The following is an 11,905-nucleotide window of genomic DNA, read 5'->3' as shown; positions in this document are numbered from 1 at the left end:
AATTGAAATACGCACCAGTGCATTCAGCACAAAACTGTGCACTTGTGTAACCGCTATTAGAAGTCAAATCATGACTTCGTGCCGCTTACGATCCTGTGGCCGCTTCGACCTGGCCCTAGTGTTCGCGATTTTGCGAAACGCGTGACGTGCCTTGACAGTACCGATGCGGAGAAGAGTATTATTACCAATCACTCAGTGCAGACGACAATGTCTGGAAGCAGCGATTCCGAAGAATTTTTTGATGCAGAGGATGATACTTTTCATCATAATGCACGGTAATTTTTTAATTTATTTTATTAAAAATTTTATTTCGAATATAATTTTTTCGTATATATTGAATATTTAATAAAAAATATTGTTGCATAAATTATATATATCTAGTTTAGATATAACTAGAAAATTATTTATTATAAAATTTGATTTCCAATTTTCATTCTTTTTAATTCGATATATCTCAATTAAAATTCTTATATATACAGAAATTTTTTTAAATCGTTTTTATATATCTAATTTTTATTATCGTATCATATTCTAAAGTAATTATCTTTGGTTAGGTCTGAATTTAAATACTTATATCAGATTATTTTCATATAATCGTATGAAATTATCACAAAATTTACAAATTCTTTATGGATCTAAATGTTAATATTGTTAATTTAGGAAATTTTGAAACAATTTTGTTATTATATAGATGTATTTGAAGAATTATTAATCTATTTAATAAATCATTCATTTATTTTAATACAATTACATTTTTTAAATTTTAATATTTGTTTATATAATTACAATTATTTTATTTATTTAGAGTTTATAATATGATATTTAAAAAAATTTTATACATATTCATTTTTTATATATTATTCAAATATGAATGAATATATATATTTTCATATATATATTCATTCATATATAATAAAATAGATATACAAATAAATTTATTTAAATATATAAATTTGTTAAAATAATATATTTCTTATTTTATATTTCATATTAAAAGAATTATTTTTATAATTAAAAAATTTGGTTTGGTTTCTTAGGAAAAATAAACAACGTGATTCTATCAGTGTTGAAACACAAAATAAGGATACATCAGAATCATCCAAAAAAATGGATGATGATGTTTTTGTGAAACCTGCTCAACCTAAACCAATTGTAGAACCAAAGGAACATGTAATGATAGAATGTATAGTTAATAAAGATAAAAATGTAAGTAGTTGTCAATATTAAAGTTGTAATATGTATAATATATGTATTTATCATTCTATTAGTGTTTAATAAAATTTATTGATTTAAATAGGAAGAAAATGGGAAAGATTCAAGTACCGATAAAAGTATAGGTAGAAGAAGATTTCGTGAACTCAGACAACGTATGCAAACAGAAGATGATGATATTGCAATTAATAGTTCCCCTCCAGATAGTCAAACATCATCAATCGAGGGTGTTTATCCTACTCCTTCAAAGACAACGCATCCATTTAGGATTATAGAACATGATACTCTTAGTTTACAAAGCATGACATCTTTAGGACGAGTGGGCCGAATTTTAGCTGGAGTTGGGGACAGTGCGTCTACTACACTTGCACCAAATGTAACCCAGTGTCCCCCTTCTGCCATCCTTACCCGTGAAAGCCAGATGTCCTCCATTGCTAGTATTCCAAGCAAAGACGAGGACACAGCATCTGGTAAGGTGTCCCAGTCCTCCAGCATCCTTACGTTATCAGGGGATATCCTTCAGGAATCCTCTGTTAACAGTAGGTCCAATTATATTTCTCACTCACAAAATGATAAGACTGTTATGCTTCAAGAACCTGATGTCATCGCTAGTACAAAGAATAATGGAAAATCAAATGAAGATATTACTATGGTTGGAATACCTGTCGCACCACCAAGACGTAAAAAAAAGTCAAAAGTTCAAACACCTTCTGATCTTGCAGTACGATATTTATTAATATAATATTGTTACAATAAAAAAGATATTTTGTAAAATTATTAAGAATGATATTAATAATAAAATAACTAAATATAGATTTATAATTTTAGCCTTCTACAACGGAATCGGCATTATCAGCGTCACCGTTACCAAGTCCTGCGAGTACTATCGAATCCATTACCAGAGAATTTGAACATTCTCTTGATATTCGATCTGCAACGAAAGGACAATATGTTGTTAAACCACAAGTAATATTATATATTTGTAAAATACAATTTTAAAATATCAAATCAAATATAAATTGTTTATTTTTGTTATTATTTATATAGGATGAAGATAAGTCGAAAGCCGAAGGCCCATCAACCGAAGAACTGGAAAGGGTGGAAAAAATGAAAGCTGAATTAATGAGCGTGAGGTCGAGTGACAAATCTAATAGTCCATTGGGATCCATGTCTAATAACAGTATCGGTCGATATTCTTTAGGTCCTCATAAATTATCAGGTTTAAGTCCGCAAGGTTCAAAAGAAAGACGAAAATCAGCAGGTGATCAAGATATGGTTCAGCAATTAAATATGTTTGTAAGAACAAGAACAGATTCTGGAAAACGTTTGACAGATATGGTATATATACTTGATAGAAAATTAGAAAATGTTATTTCTTATTACATACGTATATATATTTTAATAATATTACGTTAATAATATTTTTAGGAAATCTTGGAGCAAGTAACTGTTTTAAACTTGGATACTGGAGAAAGAGTACCATTGAGTATAGCAGAAGATAAATTACCGCAATGTATTAATCCTTTATCGCTTCATATTATGAGACTTACTTCAGAATATATAAGTAATTCTAGTCTAGAAAAAGAAAAAGAAAGTGACGAAGAAAGTGTTGATAGTAAAATGTCTAGTATACCACCGGATGAAGATGTATCTGTTGGTAGAGTTCGAAAAAAAACACAAAAGTTAAAACGATTCTTAGGATCTACTGTAAAAAAAACAATGGACAAAGCAAAATCTATTGCACAAGAAGTATCGCATGCAAGACATAAAGAGGATGTTATGGATATAGTAGATGAAGTATATCCTGGTGAACAGCAGTATATAAAATTAAAAGCATCTAATAGTCATAAAGGACCATATGAATTTAGTTGTTTACAGCATGTTCAAGATTTGAGTGGCGAACATGTAGGTCCTGTTTGGTGTATGAAATTTTCAGTTTGCGGACGATTACTTGCTACTGCAGGTCAAGATCGAGTTTTAAGAATTTGGGTTTTGCGGGATGCTTTTACGTATTTTCAAGATATGCGAACTAAATACAATGCCGAGAAAGTTAGCCCAACTCCTTCCCAAGAATCTTTGGTTTCACAACAATCTATGGAAGATCCTAATGTTGTGGCTAGTGCCTTTAGTGAAATAGAAGGGACGAAAAGTCCTTTTATGCCAAAGCCTTTTTGCACTTATACCGGGCATACCTCGGATTTGCTTGATGTTTCATGGTCCAAAAATTATTTTGTCCTATCATCATCAATGGATAAAACTGTTCGACTTTGGCATATATCACGAAAAGAATGTTTATGTTGTTTCCAGCATATCGATTTTGTTACAGCAATAGTGTTTCATCCTCGCGATGATCGTTATTTTCTTTCCGGATCATTGGATGGTAAACTTCGATTGTGGAATATTCCAGATAAGAAGGTGGCTGTGTGGAACGAAGTCGATGGACAAACTAAATTGATTACTGCTGCAAATTTTTGTCAAAATGGAAAATTCGCGGTGGTTGGTTCTTACGATGGCCGATGTATATTTTACAACACGGATCAATTGAAATATCACACGCAAATACATGTTCGATCAACAAGAGGTAAAAATTCAACGGGAAGAAAGATTAGCGGTATTGAACCTATGCCAGGTGAAGATAAAATTTTGGTTACCTCAAATGATAGTCGTATACGATTGTACGATTTACGAGATTTAAATCTATCATGCAAATACAAAGGTTACGTTAATGTCAGTAGTCAAATTAAAGCAAGTTTCAGCCCAGATGGGCAATATATAGTTAGCGGCTCGGAAAATCAATGCATTTATATTTGGAAAACTCATCATGATTATTCTAAATTTTCAAGCGTACGTAGAGATCGAAATGATTTTTGGGAAGGTATAAAAGCTCATAATGCCGTAGTGACATGTGCAGTGTTTGCACCAAATCCAGATAGTATTATTAAACAAATCGAAGAGAGAGAACATTGGGAAAATAAAGAGGATGCAAAATTAGGTAGTTCAACCGTAGATGTTCCTCCCGTTGATCCTGTGGTCGAGCAGCGTACTAAAGGCTGTGGTGGACATGTCCTTGTGAGTGCAGATTTCAATGGCTATATAAAGGTTTTTCTAAATAAAACAAAACCTAAACATAGTTCTTTACCAGCATCTGCTCTCGCGTAACACAACATTAGATTGATTTATGCACTATTGTTAAAACAAAAAAGATCAATAAGAACACCAATATTACATACAAATATTTGTTTTACCTCAGTGAATTATATAGAACTCGCTGTATGCTGTTTTTAAGGTAAATACTTTTAAGGTATTAAATACTTTCGAAAACAGAATATTTTGAGATGCATGCCAAAAGGCTTACTTCACAATAAGAAAGCTTCTATAAGATAGTTAGGAATATTAAAATATATAAATTTGTGATGCTCAGGCAATGTATATATATATCTATATATATATATATATATGTGTATATATATATGTATATATATGTATACATATGTATATATATATATATATATATATATACGTATATATATATATTTTTTTTTATTATTAAAATAAGCAACAAAAATATCTTTTATTTATTATAGATTAAATAACATTTATAATTTTTATTAAAATTTTAAGTAAACAATACAAATCGTATCAATATAATTTTATAAGATATTGTATTTTTAACACTTTTTTAAATTTGACATATTTTTATTCATTTTTCTTTCTTATATTATATCTTTTCGGTGCTGGTTCACTGTGGTCATGTACGTGAATGAAATCTTGCCGAAATTATGGTTAATGGAATTGTTCGTTTTGATTATATCTATCGACAGAAAGAGCACCTTGGTGAAGAAACAAAGTATAAATAAAAACAAGCACGCAAGCAATGGCCGAATAGAACAATTAACGAATTGTATGAATAACCATTAATTTATATACTTGATGATCCATCATTAGGCCATCAATGTTGGATAGTATTTAGAACGTTTTGTGAGAATCAAATTGGATTTTCAAATCCTGATGGTTTCTAAAATGTCTTAGAACTTTACCATGATAAGATAGCGTAATACATCGAAGACAATATATTAATTAAAAAAAAAAAACAAAAAAAAAAACAAAAAAAACAGTGATTTGAAGTTAAAACGCATCATTGTTAAGTTTTTGTACGAATATAATTCATATTTTAGAAATTCACTACACATGTTCAAAATGAAATTTTATTACAATATAAATTTAATTTATATACGTACAGTATCAATTTAATCAATTGATGTTAGCAAAGAATTTACCTTGTACACAAATATTACGTAAAATTTATCATAATACTCATAATACTCGCTATGTTTAATGTTCGACACTTGAATGTCGTAACTGTCATTTTAATCTGATTTAAAGATATATGAAATACCTGTTTCGCAACGTGTCAATTATAACGGCAAAGACGTATATAACGTGTACGAGGGACGATTAAAAAGATGTTTCAAACTTTGCGATTTTACGATTCTTATGTATTTGATAAATCATGTGTTGGAGGATGATGCGCTATTCAGTCGCGTGGTGAAGTAAGATGGTTGATATCTCTGTGCCACTAGCATATTATAATAACTTTGCACAGTCGCAAATATGATGATGAAACCATCGAATCACAACGTATGATGTATTTTATTTGTATCGTAAATCTAATGTAAATACGCAGAAAAAGAATTGTAGGTATTTTGTGTAAATGCAATTGTAAATATATATACGATTCAAGCGATAGCGTAATCGCTTATTAAACAACATTGTCATTCCGACAGCGGCGTGCACAAAACTATTGTTTGTGATCTCGTAGTAATCAATAATCATGTAATATATCAATGTATCAATAGTGTATTCATGTATGAAAACGTGTCTGTTTTTTATGTTGCCGTCACACAACAATATACATAAAAAATTTACATTAATCATTAGAAATGTCTCTTCATCTGTCAACTCCTCGCATACAACTTTTCCTCTTCATTCTACATTCCATTTAACATCTCTGTTCCAATTTTTACGATTAAAATTTAAATGGGGGGAAAAAATTAAAAAAAATAAAAATAAGTTCTACTCCTCGTTATCGGGATATATTTCTCGTTATATTATTCACGAAAGAAAGAAATCGAACAATCATCATGTTGCTACATTGTTACACAAGAAGACAGTACCGGCAGATTCTCATCTATAGGTCAACAATGTATGCGCGGTCAGTCGGTCGGTCGGTCGGTCGACCAGCCGGTTGACTGTCAACTGATTCACCCATTTACACATTCATACGTCTGAGTACGCACACACGTATCTACGCAAACATTGTTCCGTAAGTAATTAGGATGAAAGTGTACTACAAACTTGACGCTTTATGCGAAATAAACAGATAAACGATACCGTAAAACATTTGTTTTCGATCTAGATTCGAACTATATATATATATATATATCACTTTAAATCGCGATATAACAAAGTTTCGAACAATTAATTTATCGAATTACGAATATATCGTATATAAAGATTATTCAGAAATAATAATAGAAATTATTTCGTATTAACATAATTTTAATGTTTGATATTCCTCTTTGAATTATAAGTAATTACCTACGTTCGTTCAATAAAACAAATTCCATGATTTACATAATACAAATTATATCAGAAACAGGTTGAAACATTTGAACTTCGATGCAAAACCTTCGGGTACGGAGGAATGAATTCATCCATAATAAATTTCGGGGATCAAATCGATGTTTGCGACAAAGTTAAGACGTTTCGTTAAATCGAACTAAACAACGTTCACCTGCACCTGGACGGCGAGATAGAGGAGGCAGAAGGATGTTAAAGACGTCGCGGCGTGTCGTACGCCCGACAAGTGGCGCGCATCACGCGATAACAGGGATAACGAGAAGGACAAGAACGACGAATAGGAGCACCACCGCGACCATGTTCACAAGAATCGTGGTCGTGGTCGTCAGGAGTGTGGTTCGAACGAGAAGAGATATCCTCCGGTTCGTGAGGGACCTATATAACTGTACTGTGTGTCTGGGTCAGGGGGCGGGCCGCCACGTTTATAGTATACTCTCTATATTGGACAGGTGTACCCCATTCCGACTCCACGAGTTCTCGCGTGCACCATCGAGCCACAGCAGGCTGTAACGTGTCTTTCTAGCTGCCGTGACAGATATCGTGGTGCATCGCGGTAAACACGGGAAGATCAGTCGCGACGGGGACCCTCCGAGGACGGTTGACCACGGTCGGTTTGGAAGAATCGGAAATCGGCCGTAACTGGGTTCTCACGAAACGTCTCTCCGGCCCTACCTTCTCTACACGCGCATTCGTCGCCTTTGTCCCCGTTTTTTCGTCACTGAGATATCGGTCGTCGAGATCAATTGTCTTGTGCTTTAGATAGCCTCCGACCGCGCGGGTACGCGGAGATTTCTTGGCACATGGTGCTTCAATCAGTGCGGTGCATTGCTCGTATCTTTCTCCTTTTGCGCATCGCACGTCTTTGACACGGGATCAGGAAAAAGGGAAGCCCTGCGTTTCGGCGTCTACCTCTCGATTGGACAAACGTAAGACAATTTATGATGTACATCGTGTAATAATTTCGATAATTTGTCCCTGAATACAACAGAGACAAATGTAATGAGAGTTCGACACTTGATGACAATCCGTGTTTAAATATTAAGGAAATAATTCTCGATCAAACTATTTAGATTCTAATTAAATACTTAATCGTTTTCGACCCGTGACTCGAGGTTATAATTCTTTTTGATTAGATTTTGTATTTGTCAAACGATATTAATAAAGTATATAATTTAAAATCCAATTATCGGGGAACACTTTGGTTGAGCTATTATTCGCAAGTATTGCGGTTATTTAAGTTTCTTTGCGGTACGTTAACAATGTCAGGTGGAACCGAATGAATTATACGATGTATGCGCGTATGCTATAGGATATGCGTCGCGTTATAGGCAACCACGTGGTTGGTGACCGCTTTCGTTCTATCGCAACGTGCACGTGTGCAGTTGACGACTGCTAGTCGGCAAGAAAGATTCGTCCTCCGCGAAATCGAAAGATCGGAAGCAAGTGACGGATACCTTTGCACGATTGATTTTAATTTGCTCGTTTAATTTTTTCCTTTGTCGGTCGCAAAATTTTTCTGCTCGAAATATTAGATACATCCAATCGTAATAGTAATTCTGACGAAATGAAAAATTATTATCTATCGTTTAAATATAATTTAATAAACGTGTTTATGGAACGAATACGAGCATTAATTATATTCTCTCTGCTGTTACATCAGCATTAATATGTTATAAAAAGTAGAAAACAAACTCGATCGAGGTTATATTAAATCGCGAATAACAATGTACCTACCTGTTACGCTCACAACGATCGATGATACTCATTCGTTGTACATTACCGATAGCGATATCCACCGCTGATCAATCAGCAACACGACACCTTTACAAGGAAAGTGCATCGAATTGCCATCAAGTTGTCAGTTTGCTCCATTACGTTCAATTACCATGCGCTTACCAGACTGCACGCTAGATATAGAGAATAACGTATGCGTTACTAACACGCCAAGCATGCTCGATCGTCGATACGAAAAATAAATTTTCTTCAATTTTATTAACTTCGATCGCACCATCGATGGTTTTTCGACTTTTTTTTGACGATTGGAAAAATTAATTTATGTATCTTGTCGATAAATAAGAAAAAGATTGGCCACGTTTCGCAAATTTCCGTTACATATTTAAGGAAACAGAAAGAGACTAGAAGCGACTCGCATGCGACGATCAGAAAGAAAGAAAGAAAGAAAGGAAGGAAGGAAGGAAGGAAGGGGAACGAAAATATATTCGAAGCCTTCCTATATAGGTCATTATTAGCTACGCATTTATTATGCGAATGCCTGACTTCGGAATTACCACACCGGTGGAACCGTTATATGTATTTGGCACCATGCCACATCTTCGGCGTGCTCGATTCATGGTTAGCATGGAACAACGGACGTGTAAACAGCCGCCGGTGATTTTTATTCAACGGTGGCCTCGCAGTGAAAGAAAAAACAGGTGTCGCGGTCTTCATCGTGGCATGAATCTCGAAGCGAAATATAATAACTAATGTATGCCGGTAATAAATAAGCGTTCGTTAGATTTGCCGCGTTAACGGAATTCGAAATAGATTGCCGTTTCTCGGGAGGGGGAGGGGGAGGGAGGGTGGGAAGGGAAGAGAGAAATTATAGCGTCGTCTACGAAACGTTTATGTTTAGATGATGGCGCGAACGAGGAGGAAGAAGTAATTTAATTTCATAACCGATAAAAAATAGGCATAAATACACATAAGTAGGTTTAGGAAGGTTATTTTTAAAAACTCGTCTCTCTCTCTCTCTCTCTCTCTCTACCGTGACACCGTAAGAATTTTGTTAAACATTAGAAATTAAGTAGCACTGAGTCACGATAAAAATATATTTTTGTAAATATAAAAGGTTTCAAGTAGGTTAGCCGCGAGGAGAAATTACAAGTCGTCAAGACAAATAGATAAACGACCATTGAAATCCCGAATTGGCGATTTGTCGCACGTATGTACCGTCGTCTATTGTCTGACCTGAAATGGGAAATCTACCGGCTAGGATGATTTTAGCATCGAATCCGAGTAAGTAGATTCGGTACGTACAATGCGAAGACCGACGGGTGAAAACCTACTTGCCTACATTCGACCGTCGATAGTCTCGTAGAATCTCTTGAATTCGTCGCGTGTTTATCGCGGCGGAAATCATGCGATACAGTGAATTTGTTCCTCCTTTCATTGTCGAACTATCCATAGTCGTCGGATTAACCGATCGCTGAGAACGTTTGCAGGTTCGTTCTTCGATTCTTCTTTCTTCCTTCTCTTTTTCCTTTCCGCGCGGATCGAAAGAAAGAATTATCGGAAAGGGAACAGCGAAATCGATTTACCTTCGTCCGTTCCATCGATTATTTCACGCGATCGCGAATCGTGGAATCGATTGGGAAAGAGAGCCGTGCTATAAAACACGGTTTACGATTATTTTCTGAAAGGATTTGACGAATTCGGTTCACGCCTGTAGTTATCGATCATGCCAGTCCGGTATCACGGAGCGCAACGAGGTAACGGAGTGAAAACCCGGACACTCGACAGGAATTTGGGACAGGTGGCCTAGTGGTCGCATGAGGCGAGCGTATCTGATAATTGACGATTAAACACGAGCGAGGTGTCCAATGATGGACCGGTTCCTTCGTTTAACGTTCAATATTTTCTACTAACGATTCTCTTCCTCTCGTTTCTCTCATCGCTACGTTCATTCAGATTTCCGCCAATGTCGTCGGCACAATTTACATCGCGTCACACTTTCTTCCCTTTCCTTCGAAACTTGGAAAACTCGAAAACCTTTCCCTAATCTTTCTCGACTTTTATCGTGCAAGACGGAATAAAAAGAAGGAAAAAATTATCTTTTTCAGCGACCAATACGAAATACTTCACCGTGGACTCTAACGCGGTATGCGGTGGCGAATCTTCATTTTAACCTGTCTCCTACTAAAGGGGGTGAGTATCATAAAATAATCGGAGGATGATTAATCACAAAGGGCGGAAGGTCAAAACGACCCGATCGAAATTTTCGGGAGAAGCGCGAATCCCCTCGGCGGCGAAAACCGAGATCGGTAGGTAAGGGAAACACGCTGGAAAGGGGGATAGGTCGGTATGTCCGCGCTGGTAATTACCACGTTATAACCCAGATATCGCGGTGGGTACATAGGCTGCGATGCCGTTACCCAGTGCTCTGACCCAGAGCTAAGGGCGACTCGAGACCCGGTCGATGTCTCGAAATGGTGCGCGGTGCTCCGATCCGGCTCATCCACGTCTACTACGAAGTAACGTTTTATCGTCGGGCCTTCACCGCGAATCGGTCTTGCAGGATCGCGCGCAAAAATCGCGCACGAAACGACCGGTTCCGTGATCCCACCTTCCACCAGCCTGCATTCTTTTGGGGACCGACACGATTTCGATTCGCTTCTTACTTTTCTCCCTCCCTTCTCTTTCTCTCTCTCTCCATCGCACGGAACGTTCATTCTTCCGCACCGCGGCGCGCCAACATTTTAAATATTTTCGTGTCACAGGTTTAAAATGAATGACCGGCGACACGCGTCATTATCGCGTTGTCAAACACGGAACATAATTTAACGGAGGATTTATATCTTTGTCGCGATATTATATCTTACGTATAATCTCACGTAGACGTCGTACGCTGGACCGTGAGTTAGTTCTTGCAACAGACTCGGCCGAGTGAATGAAGCGGAGTAAGAATGAATGAAATACCTTTCTAATAGGATAGGAGAGAAGCCGCAACATCTCGACGTTTATTATCTTTCGCGACTACCGTTCGCGATTTCCAGTTTTTCTTCCATATCTATATATATATATATACTCTTGTCGTCGATAATTATTTTTCAGACTCATATCGTCGAGCGATTGATCACGATCCCTAATGAAACGCGATTGGCGATAATTCAGCCGAGTGAAGAAGGGGAGGGGTCGAAATCCATCGTCATCCGGATTCGTTCGTTCGAGTGACCCAGCGGCGAGCTTTCGTCGAATTTACGGGGACGAGGTTAGGCTAGATAAGATGAGATCGGCGAGAGGAAGAAGGGAGAGGCGGAAAATAAATGGAATATAC

At 36.2% G+C, this 11,905-nt stretch overlaps 2 protein-coding genes across 6 annotated transcripts in view; both read left to right on the top strand.

Moving 5' to 3' along the window:
- Positions 1-141: 141 nt before the first annotated feature.
- LOC107997415 (WD repeat-containing protein 44) lies at positions 142-5,324 on the top strand. 4 transcript variants are annotated; one of them, XR_009832921.1, is made up of 8 exons: positions 142-275; positions 1,038-1,206; positions 1,298-1,682; positions 1,806-1,933; positions 2,041-2,178; positions 2,260-2,550; positions 2,641-4,498; positions 5,034-5,324. XR_009832921.1 is itself a non-coding variant. In XM_017055994.3 (7 exons), exons 1-7 carry the CDS (start codon positions 208-210, stop codon positions 4,369-4,371), a joined length of 2,910 nt encoding a protein of 969 aa, XP_016911483.1. In that variant the 5' UTR covers positions 142-207; the 3' UTR covers positions 4,372-5,324. The 4 variants fall into 4 exon arrangements, 2 of the variants coding, with proteins under 2 accessions (XP_016911483.1, XP_016911482.1); XR_001766014.3 differs by having other exon boundaries at positions 1,298-1,933; XM_017055994.3 differs by having other exon boundaries at positions 2,641-5,324.
- Positions 5,325-6,609: 1,285 nt separating this feature from the next.
- The window catches only part of LOC107997374 (uncharacterized), a 10,081-nt gene continuing 4,785 nt past the window's right edge, over positions 6,610-11,905 (top strand). The window contains exons 1-2 of one of the 2 annotated variants that reach the window (XM_017055918.3): positions 6,610-7,778; positions 10,692-10,776. In XM_017055918.3, the coding sequence (XP_016911407.3) occupies positions 10,732-10,776 (45 nt within the window). In that variant the 5' untranslated portion in view covers positions 6,610-7,778; positions 10,692-10,731. Of the gene's footprint in view, positions 7,779-9,443; positions 9,881-10,691; positions 10,777-11,905 lie in introns of those variants that run through there. The other variant, XM_062086081.1, reaches the window with a different exon arrangement.

Source organism: Apis cerana, linkage group LG15 (genome assembly GCF_029169275.1).
Source record: "Apis cerana isolate GH-2021 linkage group LG15, AcerK_1.0, whole genome shotgun sequence".
NCBI lineage: Eukaryota > Metazoa > Arthropoda > Insecta > Hymenoptera > Apidae > Apis > Apis cerana.
Note: the sequence above shows the minus strand (reverse complement) of the source record. Positions and strands in the feature narration are given on the sequence as shown.